We start from the raw sequence: 16,925 nt of genomic DNA, 5'->3' as shown, positions 1-16,925 counted from the left end.
AATATCCAGGCTCTCTTGGACTTTCGGTTTCCAGTCCTGCGTGCGAGGAGCTTGGAAGTTGTCGTTTCTGTCCTCACCGCAAGGAAAAAGCCAATCACGCTGAAAATCAGCATCTCTTCTTAGATCCATCAGAGAATTGAGGTGGCAAGGCAAACCGCTGCCTCCTAAACTAGAAAGAGAGACAGGAAGATACAGAGAATTACAGTCTACGGGGGCCGGAGATTATGAGCAGAAGTTGCTGCAGAAGCCAGTGCTGGGTTCCTTTTATCCAGTGTATCAACAAAAAATTTGCTTTCAACAGAAATTAGAAGGCATACTAAAAAACAAAATAAACACAGTGTAAAGAGACAGAGCAATCATCAGCACGAGACTCAAATATGGCAGAGATGTGGGAATTATCAGACCAGGAATTTATAAAAAGTATGATTAGTATGTTAAACATGCTAATGGAAAAAGGTGGACAGCATTCAAGAAGCAGCAGAGAGAAGGGAACTCTAAGAAAAATGAAAAGGAAATGCTAGAAATCAAAAACCCAGGCTCTTATCTTTAGGATGAAAAAATATTAGCCACTTCCCGCATTATACAGGTAAGCAGACAGACTCCACCAATGACTTGGCCAAGGTTGCACGGCTAGTGAGAAGATAGGGATTGATATGCAGACCTCCTGTATTTACATGAAGTGTCGTATATATTAGTCCCTCCAGCCTTGATTCAGTAGGTGTTTATTGAACGTATCCTCTGCACCAAGCTCTGAGCTAAACACTGAAATACACCAGTGAGCAAGATGCACTTGCCCTTGTGAACTTTTCCTCACTTTCTCTTTACCTAAGCCAAAGACTGTCCGTGGATAATCAAACATTGTTAACTTTCACTGTCAACTTGAATCTCATCTCTGCATATTTATATGTATGGAGGAATTCACGATTCCATGAATTCATTTTTTCAGCAAATGCCTGTTGAGTGTGGCTGTGTGCTGGGCGCTGTGCTACAGGCCAGGGACACAGCAATGAGGGAAACACGTAGATCCCTGCCCTTGTAGAGTTGACTTTCTAGCCAAACCAGTAAGTAAAGGAGTAAATTGTACGGGTAATACTTGCTTCCTGGTGAAGTTTTCACGGACCACCCTATTTACATATCCCCCCACCTCACCCTTTCCTGGTATTTCCAACCTCCTTTTTCTGCCTTTTTTCGTCCCTAGCCATATTCAGATTTGTGACACGTGTAGGAGGCACGAAGGCTCTGGTGACGAGGTGGACGGCGGGCAAAGAGGAGGAAACAAAAGTGATGTCCGGGTGGCTGGCAGTTCCTTAGACTAAGCCAGGGGAGCCTTAGAGGAACAGATGTGAGGGAGAAAAGTTCAAACTGAGATCTGGACACATTTGATTTCAGACTCCCGGAGAGGAGACATTGCACTGGAAATGTCCAGGAGGCAAACCAAAGCCTTCATCTCTTCGCCCCCCAGACGGCCCAATTTCTGCAAAGCAAATGCCTCACTCGTGTAGACAAGAGGTAGCTTAGCTTTTCTAGTACACTAAAGGCCCCCGATCCCAGCCTATCAATCAGTTTGTGCAAGACACACTGCGATGGCACAATTGATTCGCTTGGAGTGGAATATCATGCAGTCTGCCTGAAAGGCAGGCCAGAGGATTTTAATACAGTTGTCTCCAGGCAATTATTAACTTTCCCTCTTAGCAACAGGACCATGGCACTTTTCTTTCCTTGAAATGACACTTCTCTCTCGTTAAAGCCTACAGTTAATTTTATAAACTGCACCAATTTAACACCCAGCTCACATGAGCCATATACCTTGAATAAATGCAAATCCAGTCTCTGCGACGTGAATTATGGCCTTATGTTGAGCATCACCATGGCAACTAATGACATCACCCCCCACCCCAGCACCAACCTGCACAAAATCCAATTCTCCGAGGGTCCTTATCTGCCTGATGTGGATGTGTTCTTGGCTTACTCACATACGCATTTCGTAAATACCACTCTGTTGTCAAAGGTTTGCAGTGGATGTTTACTGTCGTTTTTGGGAGGTATATTCCCTATGTGGCAAATGTTGTTTTTTTTTTGTTCATGGGGGGAAATTTCTAATGAAAATTACTGTGTGTATTTGATTAGCAACATTTGTTGATAACATATGGTCTGAAGAGGCTTCGCAAATAAGAAGCTTTAAATAGTAAACAGAGATGCGACTGCAATCCGCAGATGCTCCCCAAACACTCAGTACAAGGCTGCCTTGCCTGTAGATTTCCCTCCGCCCACCCCACCCCCAAACATGCCCCTCCCCCTCATTTGCTCCCCAAGATCAAAGTGTTCACTTTCAAAGCAGTAGCACTGTGCAACAGATTTTGAGAAATAATGTGCTGTGACTTTAAAAAGTCAGCTCCACTCCCCCCCAAAATATGAATTATCTGCTACTCATGTTTATTATTTGATATTAGTAATGATGTAGTGTGACCAAATGAGTCAGCCAGCTCAAGTGGATTTGGAAGCAGCATTTGGGCACCATGTGTCTGAAATACTATGATACACAAGCCCCAATTTTCTGATAAACCCAGGAGTGCTAGAAAGAGCTCCATGAAGAATTTAGAGCAGCAAATTGGATCACCATGGGCTGAGCTGTCCTTGTGAGTGCATGTGTATGGTTTACCTTTGTGAACGCACCCAGGTGAGCATACGTCTAATGTGCTAATGAATATAAAGGTATTTCCATTGGATGGAGTTAGCAATTTCAGCCAGGCCTGGCCCATGGGCCATAGTTTACCAACCCTTAGTCTATAATCCTAAAATGAAGACTTACATTTTTTCATGTGTTCTGTGTGCCAGATGTTGAGTTAAACACTGTATATGCAATAGCTTATCTCCTACATATCCTTCCATCAAGGACCTTTTCCTCTCGAGTTGGTACTATTTTTTTTTTTTTCTAGAGATGGAGAATCTCACTATGTTACCCAAGCTGGACTTGAACTCCTGGGTTCTAGTGTTCCTCCCAACTCAGCCTCTCAAGTAGCTGGGACTACAGGTGCATGCCACCGTACCTGGCTGGGTTCAATACTATTCTTATCCCCATTTTACAGATGTGAAAGTTAAGGCTCACTCTCATACCTTGTAAGTGTTACCATGTCTGCACATGGCATCTCTCCAAGTAGAATATGATATCCACAAGGGTAGAATTTATATCTCACTCACCTTTGGATCCACAGCACCACCAAACACATGATTTGCACATGGTAGACATTCAAGAAGTGTTTCCTAAATGAAGCAGCAAAAGTTAGAGCTTTTGCTCTAACTCATTCCCCAGAGAGCTGTTGTATGCTGATGTCCCCGCACGCTGCCAGCTGCTGCATGCACTTCAGAGAGTTGCCCCTAAGAAACACTGAATCCCCCAGGGAACACAGCCCTCAGTTAAAGGAGGCAGTGACACACTCTTGGTTATTTTATGTGTCTCATCTTTCCACAGTCCCCTGAATGTGGTGACATGGTTATTCTGAATTTTTCACTCCTTCCTAGTCACTAAACAAACATATATCGTGTTCCAGGCCCTGTACTGGATACAAAGAGATTAAAAAAAAAAAAAAGTAAAGACCCATGATTTGATGCATGGGCTTTGGGGTCAGAAACTCTTAAGTTTGAAGCCCAGCTCTATAATAGTCTTGAGATCCTAGCCCAGTCACTTAACCTCCCCAAACCCTAGTTTCTCCATTTATAAAGTGGGGATAATGACATAATATACCTCACAGAGCTGTCAGAAAGATTAAATGAGATAATCCATGAAACACACTAAGCCCAGGGCCAGGGAAACCAGAAGCACTGGTTTTAAATAGTGGCTATTTTAACCTTTTTGTGAGCTAACCACATGGTGTGAGAACAATGGTAGCAATGATGGGATCACAAAAGAAGGACACCCAACCCATTTTACTTTATCTACCTTGTGTTCAGAGAGAAGTTAGTCAGTTAACCTGTCCAACCTCTGCTTGCAATAAGTATTACCAACCTCTGGTCTTTTCCAATCAAAGTGCAATTGTATTTCAGTTCCGGGAAACTTGTAAGAAGAGGTATTCATCTTAATAGCTACAGTCAATTGCACAGCAAGGGAAAAGAAATGGGCAGAGGAAATGCAACAATGAGAAATAGATTCATTTATGGATGTGTGGCCTCACCAAAAGGCCAAGCATTTTCGATACTTCCTCCACTGGCTAATTTGTCTGTGTGGGCTGTAGCACTCTGTGAAATATATTGAACATGTGAAATAAATCCAAAGTTAGAAGCCAGAGTGAGCCAAAGTTCAAGCAGTCTTGAAACAGGACTTTCCCTTTGAGTTATAGAGGTAACTGGATCAAGACACAAAGGAGTGAGTTGGTGGAATGAGTGAAGGAGGCAATTTGGTGGCATGGTTAAGAGTTTGGATTGTGGAGTCACCCTGCCATTTACTCCCTTTGTGTGACCCTGGGCAAATTACTTAGCCTCTCCAAGCCTCAGTTTCCTCATCTGTGACTCTGGGAGTGATACTTGCAGGCATTTCACAGGATGGCCAAGAGGCTTTATAAAGATAAATGCATGCACGACTGTGTAACACTTTTGAGATAGGAATTTGTGCCTAGCACATAGTGATCTGAATAAATAGTAGCTGTTTTTATTATAGAGATAGCCAGGTCTCTGCATGGCTAGAAAAAGACAAAGAGTGGACATTTTCATGGCTTTTCTTTTTTTCTAAAAGGGAAACGGGGGTAGAAAAGGGTGCTGATAATTAAACCTTGCATCTCCTTAGAATAGGAAACATTGACAAAAAGAAGCCAGGAGGAGTTTTCACAGACTCCAATGACTGTAGCTAGGTATAAAAGTCTCATGGCAACCAACACTCCCTGCATGGCCCCTCTGCAGCCTAGGCTAATTGGACTGGGGTGGCACTAGATCAGAGCCGGCTTGGCAGTACATGACCTGTGCTCAGGAGGGACCCATGTTTGGTTTAACGCTCTGCTGTTGCCATCTTGAAATTCTTAATAATTTTACCTTGGAACTTGTGTTTGTAAGTGAAGTCCCAAGGAACAATGGAGCATGCATTTGAGCAGAGGAAACAGGAAAAAGAAAACACATTATATTTTAGTACTTTTAATGGCATTTTTTGTGTGTGTGCTTTTTGAACAGGGAGTTCTGCATTTTTACTTTGCACTGGGCCCTGAAAATTAGATAGCCAGTCCTGATCAAACTAGAGAACTTTTCTTTTTGCCTGCTCTAGTAGGCTAGGTTACCAATTTGGACTCTGATGGTTAAATTGGGATTCAGAGTGATCTAACAACTTGAGGTGAGCCAGGGGTCGTGGTAGGAAGCCAAAAGCACAGCTGCAGGCCTGGTGGAGAGGAAAAGCAACTCAGTGTCCAACTGGATGGGGGTGGTCAAGGCAGCCTCCAGTGTCTTGAATTCCATCCAGATGACGTGGTTTCAGAAGCACCAACGGCCCCGCAGTCTGAGTCATGTTACACGCCTTGTGAGCTGAGCATCTCTGGGTAGCAACAGAGGTTCAGGCAAACTAGGTTGGTGCCCACTGAGCAGGCCAGGAAATCCCTCCAAACCAGCCCAAGGATCACATCATGGGGACACAGAGTGGGGTACCCCCAGGGCACTGAGCTCAAGTTCTCTTTGTGGCTTAGTATTAAAGCTTCTCATTCCAGAACTCCAGCAGGACTCTCTCTCATCCCCAAGACCGAGTATGATGAATGCCCAAAGAGATTAATAGCACAGTTAATCACAAATAATAAATTGATGGCAATGTTCTTTGCCAATGGTGCTAATCACTAATAATGCTTGTTACTGACCATTATGACAATCATAGCAGGGAGCTGAAATAGTCCAGCTTGTTCACAATTCACTGGAATAAAATAGGCAAGATCTTGATAGGAGGAATGTTCTGGTGCTCTATAGTGCTGTGGGGTCCCTATGGTTAAAAATAGTTTATTGCATATTTTCAAATAGCTAGAAGAGAGGATTTTTAATGTTTCCAACACAAAGGAATGATAAATATTTGAGGTGAAGGATATGCTATTTACCTTGACTTGATCATTACACATTGTGTATATGTATCAAAATAGCACTCTGTACCCCATAAATATGTACAATTATTGCATATCATTGAAACAAAAAATAAATAGAAATAGATAAATGATTATCACTATTACTAGAATATATGTCCTTACTTTGGGAAGGGAAGGGAACCAAAATTTGTTGGGTTCTCATCCTGTTCAAGCCTGCAGCTATTCGCTCTTTACAACTAACTAGTCTGTGAAATGAGCTTATTTTATAGCTGAGGAAATTGAGACACAGGGATGTTAATTAACTTGCCCCAAATCCCATAGTTCATAAGTGACTAAGCCAGGATTTGAACTAAAGATGTCTGGTGCAAAACCCTTGCCTTTGCTAGGACCAAAATACCCTTATCTTAGGGGCTTGCTGCAGCTGGTGGTGCCCAGTTAGGAGTTTCTGCCTGTACCTCAAACACTTGGCCGCTGCTGTGTTTGAAACCTGTTACTTTTTATCCTATCTCATGGCCTCTCCCTGTCTCTGTTATGACTGTTGTGCTTTCTCAATGGTTTTCACGCATTAGACCCCCATGGATCTGGGTCTCCTTCATCTCAATCGTTCTGGTGCTCTCTTGTCAACTCTCACCAGATTCCCTGTGTCTTTGAGTTTGGTTAACGGTTTTTATTTGATTGAATGCCACAGTAAGACTAGAAGGCAGGTTTTCATAATTTATAAAAGAAGAATACAACCAACCAGCAAACACGGGGTAAAACATTCAAGCCCACTAGTAGTCAAAGACATACCCAAGAAAACAACAATGACAAAATAGCTGAGAAGAAAAAGTGAATCATGATACCCAGTGCCAGCAGGGAAGCCCTGTGATTTGCATCTGATTCCCAGATGGCAGAAGGATAGTCACTGCCTTTGTGGAAAGCATTTTGGGAATCAGTATCTCAAGCCTTGAAAGCGCTCACTGATGAGCACAGTTCCTTCAACCTTGTAAGAGCTCTAAATGTTTGCTGATGAATGAAGAAATGATCTCCCATCTAGGTCTCTATCCCAAGGAAATAATCAGAGATGAAATAAAAAATTGATGACCAATCCAACTTCAATAATAGAACAATGGTTAAATTATGATGCATATATGAGATGTAATATTATGGAGTCATTAAAAATCATATTTTAATGAGTATTTGACATATGGAAATTGGTCATCCTATAAAGCAAATTGAAAAATTCTCTATACAAATTTGTATCTATGTTGTTTCCTAGTTCTGTAACAGAGCATGTATTTGGCACCATTTGCTTATTCAACAAATATTTATTAAATGTCTTCTATGTGTCAAGCACTGTGCTAAGTTCTGGGTATACAACATAGACAAAACATAGTCCCTGTGCTCAGGCAACTTACAGAATATTAGGCGATTCTGCATTAATAATCACACAAATCAATAATTACAAATCCAGTGATTGCTAGGATGCAAAATTAAGTAGTATGCTAAAGAGAGTTTAATATTAGAACCCAATTTAGGCTGGGAGATCAAGGGATACGTTCTCTGGAAAAGTGGCTTTTAAGGTGAGCCCTGAAGAGGTTGCCCAGTGAAGGGCAGGGTGGGGAGAAACATCGCCAACAGCGGGAACCAGGGATGAAGTAGGCCCCAGGTGGCAGAGTCAGGAGGCCCATGAGGCTGGAGCAGATGAGTGGGATTTCACAGTGAGGGGTCCAGATCACCCCGAGTGCAATGGAACAGGTGCCATGGAAGGGTTTGGGGCAGGGGCCAAATGCGATCCAGTTAACACTTCCGGAAGATCACTCTGATAGCAAGTACAGAATGGCTAGAGGTGAATTCTCTGTAAAATAATGAGTGAATGAATGAAGAGGCCACATTTGCGGGGTGCATGAGGGGTTCACATGAGCACACCTGCCACTCTACCCAGATGCTGAACTAAGACACCCGCAGATCATGAGCAGGGCATGGCATTTCCCACATCCTTCTGCCTCCTAATCTTTCATTGACTTTGACAGGGTGCAGCTCCACTCATCCCCTAACTCAACTCATCTTTGAATACCAGAGGAAACGGGGCTCCTGCCTCCCCACCACTATGCTAAAGTCGCATTTTAAACTCAGGTGTTGGTTTGAACCAAATGAAGCCCTGTTCCAAAATCTAGAACTGTAGTTTCCAAGAACTAGGGATTCAAAGGATGCAGTGAAATATTAGTGGTTGCCCTGGAATAGTTGGTAGGTATAGCAAATACATGGGAAAAGTTCTCACCAACTTGATTTCATGCTAATTCCAAGTGATTCCTTACAGTGCTCTGTGAAGACCCGTGGCAACTTTCTGAGCATCTGTCTTGCATTTGCCTAACAAGTTAATTAACACTTTTTGTCACTCTGGCAGCTTTGGAGGGGAGGGAGGAGGATGTGACAGCCAATGCTGTCTTGGCTTAACCCTACATTCACCCGACCTGGGAAGAAGGGAATAGTTTAGCATTTGTCAAGACAGACATGTCCACGCTGACCTCTCTGATTCTGTCTGCAGCTGGGGCACCCAGGGTGACTTCTCCACGACCCACGCCCTGCCGGCTGTGAAGGTGAAGCTGTTCACAGAGAGCACAGGTGTCCTGGCCTTGGAGGACAAGGAGCTTGGGCGGGTAAGCACTCCATGTCACATGTGGTATCCAACAGAACTCCAGAGAGTGGGTGTTCCCAGCTGGGTCCCCAGTGCATGGGTCACCAAGAGGCAACGTTGCCAAGTGCTGAAAAGCCTGGCTTTGGGGTTTAAATCCTGGGCCCTACTCTACATTAGCTGTGTGACCTTGAGCAAATCCCTCAACCTCTCTGAGCCTCAGGTTCTCTTCTATAATCCTGGGATAACAAGACTTTGCACTGCAGAAGATAGAGCAGGGGTTCTCAGCACCATCAGATCCAAACATCCTTTACATTTGTTATGTCCTTTACTATCTTAGAGTGAAATTCTTAGATGATTTAACTGCCTACCCAACTAACAATGTTAAAGTCAACACCATGACATAAAAGAGAAACAAAAGGAAATGAAATAATAGTAAAAACCTTCAACATATAAATGCTTAAAGACCTAAAGAAATAGGGCTTTGCTTGCTCCCCTATGGAGAGTCACTGTGAAGGTGTCAACCAAAACATCTCTTGTGGAGTGTGGAGGTGTGCGGGGTTGGGGACTCCTAAGCCTGAGGGTCAGTAAACTGATTTACTGAAATGGTAAGCAACTCTTGGTAAAGTTCCCTTGACTTCCCTGGAAACATGCCAAAAATACTTTGATTTTAAATGTAAGACAGAGTTACGATCTAGACTCAGTGCATCATAAACAGGTTTTTCTGCCTCCGTTAACATCCAGTGGGAGTACTGGAAAGTCAGGTGGGCTGCAGGGAGATTCCTCACTGGGGAGGATTATCCTCAAAGCAGGTTTAGCATCCCTGGCCCCCGCCCATTCAATGCCAACAGAGACCAGCACCGATTATCTTGTCCGTCAAAATGTCCTCAAAATTTCTGAAACACCCCTGAGGGTTGTGGTAACAACCCCCTTGAGAATCACTGAGATAACAGAGGAATTTCTCCTTGTGTCTCAGCCATTGACTCTGCACCAAATCGCCACTGGTATTTTCAGAAGTTGAATTTGTCACTCGCTTGCTTAATTTGCTTCTGTGCCCCCATGCCGCTTACGATAAAGTCTGAACTCTTCAGCAGGGCCTACTGACACGGGTGGGGTCCGGCTTCTGCTCACCTCTTCGCCTCCAGCCTCTGCACACTTTTCCTCATCCACCATGTCCCAGCATCGATGGCCAAACTGCAGTCCCTCAAATAAACCAACGTCTTTCCCCCCTCAGGGTCTTTCTGTCTGCCTGGAGTCCTCTCCTCTCCTCCCAACCATTCAAAAGGCCTTCTCTGCATAAATGCCACCTCCTTGGAGAGCCCTTGCCTGAGGGCCCATCCTCCTTCCCTCGATATCTCGCCCCCACCCCCACCTCAGTTCACATTCTCCACTGAGCTTGTCACCAATGAGACAAAGAGAAGGAGAACTGATGGAAATGTTGGCTTGTCTCCCCCACTGGATTGTAAAAGCTCCATGGGGATAGAAACCTATCTTTTTTCACTACCTTGTACCCAGAACCCAGCACATAGACTTTCAATAAATTTTAGTTTATAGTGGTTGAATGCATAATCCTTCCTGAAAGCTATGTGGCCCTAGCCATGACATTTAACCTCTCTGAGCCTCTGATGTATCACCTAAGAATAATAAGAGGCCACCCCCAGACAAGCACACAGGCACACACACCTCACAGTGCCAGCCAGAATTCACATCCTGTGCTTTCTTTTTTCCTTTTCTTTTTCTCCTCCATTTTCCCAGTGTGGCTTTCATCTATAGAATTGATGTGGAATCATATTACTAGGACATAGGCCCCAGATGGAGGTAAAACAAAAAGTAAATAAGGTTAATAGCAAAAACAAAAACAGTACCCCTCCCAGAAAGGGGAGGAGGAGGATGAAAGAAAAGGTTTAGCTGTTTTCTTTACGAAATGATAGGTATTCATTTCTGTCCCTAGGGAAAGAGCAACACACACACACACACACACACACACACACACACAGAGTGGGGAAAGTAGCCTGCCTTTAATTTCTTCTCAAATTTTTCTTTTTGCAAGAAGGTGGGTGTCAAGAATCATGAGAGTCTCAGAGACCCACCCACATATTAATGTTAGAAGAGACGAGTGTGACTGACCAGTCCAGGGATGCTCAACCGGGATCTACGAATGGGCTTCCCAGGATGCAGGACGTCCTGGAAAAACTGTTCCCATTCAGAAAACTTAACACCCCCCCCCACCCCCCGTTCAAATCCTTTGTTTGATAGAGGAGAAAACTCTTTCCCCAGAGCCACCCTGCCAGTTAGGGACCTGTGCATCACACACTCACCACGGGCCAGGCCACTGTCCCCAAGATATCATGGGCAGCCCCTCCGTGCTCCTTCACCACAGCCCCACTGAGGCAGGCACGGTCATTACGTCTCTTGTGCAGATGAACTGCAGCCCAGAGCGTTCCGCCACTTGCCGGGAATGATACCGACTCATCTATGGAGCTATTTTCACTACACTAAATTGTCCTAGGCAAAAATAAAACCGGGGCTCTGCTGTGCTGGTGAAAGCCAGGATCTTGCCACAGCCCCACACAGGCACTCATTTCGTAATGATTCATTCTTTCCTCCAGCCCCATCACACATTCCCCCAGATACTAGTTGATTCTTCCTTTGCACCAAACCAACTTTCCACCAACTGCAGCAGAGCCGGCCTGCCCGGCCCTCGTGCTGGCCGGGCGCCCTCTGCCGGCAGCGTCTTCACTGGCAGCAGCTGGGTGCCCAACAGTGCAGTCTTTTTTTTTCATGTTAGGCTGTTCCTTGGACCCCACGAGAGAGTGTTTCTATGCTCCCATTCTTCCCAAGCTTAACAGACCCACACTCAAAATTCAGAATCTTGGTGTTACATTCATTCATTTGACCATTTTTTAGTTTGCTTCATTTGTCTTATGTTTCATTTTTAACCTTTTTATTTGAAAAAAATTCCATGCACATTGTAAAAAAATAAATAAAATGGGTAAATAGTTAAAACTAATGATCTCTTCCACCTTGCCCTGGGATTCCTTCCCAAAGAAAAATCTTGTTTTCAATTTATGGGGTATCCTTCCCAAAATACATTGTGCATGTTCAAGCATAGCACGTATAAGCATATACGTATACATCCCTCTTTTTTAAAAAGCACAATTGGAAGTTACTGTATACATACTTCTCTACATGTTGCTTGAAATATCAGTATGTTTAGAAATTAATCCATATCAGCCCATGCTGGCCTGTCTGCTTATTACATAGCTACATAGTATTCTATTATGTAGGCATATTATATTTTATTTAACAAGTCCTCTGTTGGTGAATTCTTAGATTATTTCATCTTTGGCTGTATAAACTGCTTCAGTGAATGGCCTGGAATTTATTTCTTTGTATATGCATGTATGCCTATAAGATAAATTTTCAAACAAAAGTGTTTTGCTGACTGAAATTTGACAGACACTGCCAAACTGTCCCCTAAGGAGCATGCCCAACTGGTATTTCCACAAAAGGCATAAAAGAATGTGTTTCCCCACACCCTTGCCAATGCTACAATATTATCAAACTTTTTTTTTCAGCAATTAGATTGTGGGCCCGGGCTGTGTCCGGTCATTTGTGCTGTGCACAGCGCAAACAGGAATGAGGACAGGCACAAATCCTTACCCTCACAAAGCTCATGGGCACAGACATAAAACCAGAAATTAGAGTGCGGCGTGGGAAGTGCTCTAAAGGACACCTGGAAAGGAAGCACATAGCCGAAGGCAGAACCCAGTCTGAGGGGCAGGGATGCCTTCCCCTGGGGATGCAAGAGGCAGGGAGAGAGGTACAGGCCAAGTTGTGGAGGGGATGGGCCAGGTCAAGGCCTGGGGTGAAGCATGCCCCCCCAGGCCCCGCCTGTGTGCCCAGGCAACTAGGAGAAGCTGTGGCTGGCTGGAGGGTGGCCTACTGCAGGGGATGGGTCGTGATGGCCACGTCAGTGTCCCAACATCAAAGCACAGCACACATGGGCCTCGGATGAGACGACGAAGTGCTTGATTAGCAGCCTGGAATGTCCAGATGAGGTGTCTGGTCTCCTTGGGGCTCCTGTGTACCCAGAAGGACCCTTGTAATTCAGTAGAGCTGACACGTACAAAGGAATCGTCAGCCCATCAGGGGCATGGCAGGGTGGGGACAAAGAGGAAGACAACTGCAGTCATTTCATCTCTCCATCCACCCTGGAGAGACAGTCTCCCCAGCAAGCGACCTCGAGGGGGAAGAAGTCTTTGTGGAGCGGCCAGTAATGAGCTGCGGCCATTTGCAACATGAATGGACACCATATTGCCAGTGGGAAGCATGCCCAGAATCCATATGGCGGAAGGCCTGTTAACGAGCTCCGGGTGCCCAGAGTGCTGCTCCTGCTTTGATTTTGCCAAATGGGCAGGAGCAGAAGGAAGCCAGGGGCCTTTCCTGCTGCTGTTCTGGCCCTGGCGGGCATTTGTCTTACAGCCCCTCCCCTTCCTGGCTCCAGCACATCACACCCCTGCCTCTCTTAGGCCACACTAGCTCGGGACCCTCGGTCCCCTCACTGGGATCGGCAGCTCCCTCCTCTCCATCTCCCAGAGGGTTGGGACTCAGCGTGCGGCATGAGATTCAGGTGACATGTAAGAACAGGCAGTTCCTTGAGGGAAGGGAGAGGTCTCCATGACCCAGCGACACCCTGACTCACTCATTTATGGCCAGTGTCCATCCTCTGCATTTTGCAGTTTGCTGGTGCCAGTTAAGTGAATTTATGCATCTTATGGCATATTTTTAACTAAATGGACCCTCACAATGTAAACAAATGGCCTAAGAAGATTACTGTCAAAGAGCTCTGATTGGAAGGTAATACTAGTAAGACGAGGCTGGTGAACTACAAGAAAGTGGTGCAGTTGACACCTGACCTGCTAGCAGGAGCTCGGTCACCCATATCATGAGATGAAAACAATGCCAACGTCATCAGACAGGACAAGACGTCAGTCAAGATGTTTTGAAATTATTTAGAGTATTTGAACTGCAGATTTACAGCCAATATTATTAACAATGCAACTTGCCCTAAATATATGTGGTACCTTCAAATATAGCTAATAATAGTACAGAACCACCACACTTAGCAAGGCATTTGAAAATATATAGCATTTTTTAAATCTTTAGCCCACCTTTTATTTGTGAATATTTTATGATATGTACAATAAGGTAATACAGTAATACAAAGTAAATATACATAATATAAAATGTCAAAGGATCAGGCCCAGAATCTAAAGGGATGGGAAATCAGCATAAATGAGGCATGTCAAAGCAAACTGATTTTTTTTTTTTTTTCTGGCCACAGCCTCCTACCTTTCTCAGAGGTGTTTTTCCATAGGTGCACAAAAAACCATGTGTGTCCACCCTCCAAGCATGGGCTATGCTTGCATGACTGGTAAAGCTGATATAGCATCTAGAAGGCCAGAGTGTCCACCCCGAGATTCTGAGCCCCTCCCAGCTGCCCCCAGAGAAGAAAGAAGCTCAGGCGAGGATCCCACCTTCCCTGCACCTGGAGAAAATAAATGCTTAGAAAACAGCCAAAGCAACATGCAACAAACCGGGGCATGCTGCCATCACAGAAGCAAATCCTAGCAAGCCCAGCTTTTGTTGTGCCTATATTTAGTTCATGTTCCCTTAGTTTAGGGGATTTTCCAAATATTTAATTCCTTCCTGAGTGCATGTTCCCCGGATCCCATGTGGCTCCTGAGAACTCCATCATCACAAAATGAAAAAGGGATTTACTGAGCTACCTACTTCTCGCTTCACACCCAGCATCCGAGACAATGAGAACTAAGGCAGAAGACCCAAATGAAAGTGCCATCTCTGAAACACGCCAGTGAAAGGCATTTTCTAAGAGCTGATCCTTCTCCAAGCTGTGTACACCCTCTTCCATGCCGGGGCGAGGTTGGGTGTTATGTGATAGGATTTCCAGTCCAGGTGACACTGGGCTGAAATGTGTGACTCTAAGCAAGCCCCTCCCCTTCTCCAAGTCTCACATTTCTCATCCATTTAATAAGGTCCCTTCCATTTTCCCCTGTGGCCTTTAAGGAATTTCTCCTCTTGAAATAGTGAAAGAAATCGTAGAGGATGGAAAAAGTGGACTGGAAGGGCTCTCTAATGTGTAAGGATGTGTCTTCCTTTCATACTTTCCTCAGGTGAAGATGAAGAGGATGACGTGTGGACAGCATTCTCGGTTCTGCGTTTCTTTAGTACTTCTAACTTTAGAAAAGTCAAAGCAGAATCACAGAAATTACAACCTTTACTTTTACTAAATTAGCCAGAAAGGGAGAGAAGGAGGAAGAGAACGTTTTTCTGTCCTCAGGCGTGGCTACTTGCCTCGAGCCAGCTACAGAGCGTAGACGGAGCCGTGGCTGGGGGACTGTTCAAATCACTCCACTCCTTAGCATCAAAGCTTCTAACCTGTGAAAACATAACGGTGCTTCTGTTTTCTGGCTAAGATGGTTGTCCTTTTCCCCTGCAGGTTATTCTCCATCCCACCCCAAACAGCCCCAAGCAGTCAGAGTGGCACAAAATGACAGTCTCCAAAAACTGCCCCGATCAAGATCTCAAAATCAAACTTGCCGTCCGAATGGACAAGCCTCAAAACATGAAGCATTCTGGGTAAGTGTTTCTTCACCGAGTGTGATTTTGGACACACCTCCATTCATGTCTCAAAACAAACATAAAAACCAAAACAAGATCTTCAGAGAACGATGTGGAAAGAAATATAAAGGATTCATGAGGAGGCGTTAAAATATGTGACTGTGATATTTACTACAATCTTCCTCAATTCTTATGATTACTGTATTTGCATTTTTGCTGTCAAGGTAGAATTATTTCCTTCTGTTTCTGTGGTAGGATTTCCAGTACAATTCAAAACCTATTAGAAGCATGCTAGGTGACTCCGGTCTTGGGAGGTGTTATAGGCTCAGCGTACCTTGTCCTTCAGACTCACGAATCACTCCTTTGCACCTTAATCCACAAGCACAACCCTCAGATGTGAGCAGTGGTCATCGGCCACCTTCAAACAATCAATTCCCAGCATTTAAGTGAATGGACAAATAAATGGAAAATTTGTGATCACCTTTATTTTTTTAAGATTTGAGAAAAATGACCAATTAAGTAATTTCAAGTAGAGAAAAAAGAATAGGTTAAAAAATGCGGTTTTATTTTACAGATCAAGCAATGATTTATATATCAAATGTTTATTGGTAACTGAGTATTTGCTAGCCATGGCCTGTTAAACTAAATCACTTGGGCCCTGTTATCTCAGAGCATGACGACTGAGAGAGGAGTTGAGCCATATAACTCTGACTAGCGGAATGTTTAACCAGCTAAAGGGAATGGATTGTCCTTCAGGTATTCTGCAGGAACCCTTTGCCAACCAGCTATCATTCTGCTTGGCTGCTCTGGTCACTAGAAAGGTCTCATTAATTCTCTCTTGGATCTATATATGTTTATGATAGGGCTTTAAATGCTAAAATTGCCATTAAAAGTGAGAATTCATCGTATGTACTAGAGGTTTGGGGAATTCACGAACCCGCTATCAGGGCCACTCATTAAGACAGACGTAAACAGAGGCATGTGAGACGTCCATAAGCATGTGACCAAGTCAGGAAGTGGCTGTCCCAATGGGGTGCAGACCACAGCAGCACACGGAGAGTGAAAACCAGTACCCTAGCAATGGTGCCTCAGAGTTCTAGGAAGCAAAGAAAGCCCAAGGTTCCAGGGAAAGATAGGTACCTACTAGTCAGGGCACCAAAGAGGTTCAGGTATGAAGGGCTCCAGAGAAAGCAAAGGCCACCCATGAGCTGGAGATCGGTTACTGAATTTGCATTTTTGCTGTCAAGGTAGAATTATCCAAGCTCTGGCTTGGATTTGGGGAATTTGCATTGCATTGTCTTGAGGCTAAGTTATTCCAAACTTGAGATAGGATTATGGCAAAACTTTTCCATCTGGGGGCATGAAAAGGCCTTGGAGAAGTGAGCCAAGCCTTAAATAGACATTCAGTCTTTTGTCAAGTGCCCATGATAAAGTACAAACAGCTCTTCCTCAATTAAATTAGCATCTTATGAAATGTTTGAGATCAACTTCTCCTCATCCTTATCACATTCCCGGCATATATTTCAAAAATATTAATGGAATTTCTCTCTAACAGCTCTTCTCCTCAATGGTAAACATCCTAGTTTTAAGACAAAGGAGTTGAGAATTCTGTTAGGTTCCTGTGGTAC

The 16,925-nt window shown here is 44.2% G+C and overlaps 1 protein-coding gene across 9 annotated transcripts in view; it reads left to right on the top strand.

Annotated features, from left to right (window-relative positions):
• The window catches only part of CADPS (calcium dependent secretion activator), a 454,766-nt gene that overhangs the window by 264,782 nt on the left and 173,059 nt on the right, over nt 1-16,925 (top strand). For all 9 annotated transcript variants that reach the window (XM_069473767.1, XM_069473764.1, XM_069473765.1 and 6 more), the window contains 2 exons: nt 8,566-8,677; nt 15,176-15,315. In XM_069473767.1, the coding sequence (XP_069329868.1) occupies nt 8,566-8,677; nt 15,176-15,315 (252 nt within the window). The remainder of the gene's footprint in view (nt 1-8,565; nt 8,678-15,175; nt 15,316-16,925) is intronic.

The sequence above is a fragment of the Eulemur rufifrons genome, chromosome 7 (genome assembly GCF_041146395.1).
Source record: "Eulemur rufifrons isolate Redbay chromosome 7, OSU_ERuf_1, whole genome shotgun sequence".
Taxonomy (NCBI): domain Eukaryota; kingdom Metazoa; phylum Chordata; class Mammalia; order Primates; family Lemuridae; genus Eulemur; species Eulemur rufifrons.
Note: the sequence above shows the minus strand (reverse complement) of the source record. Positions and strands in the feature narration are given on the sequence as shown.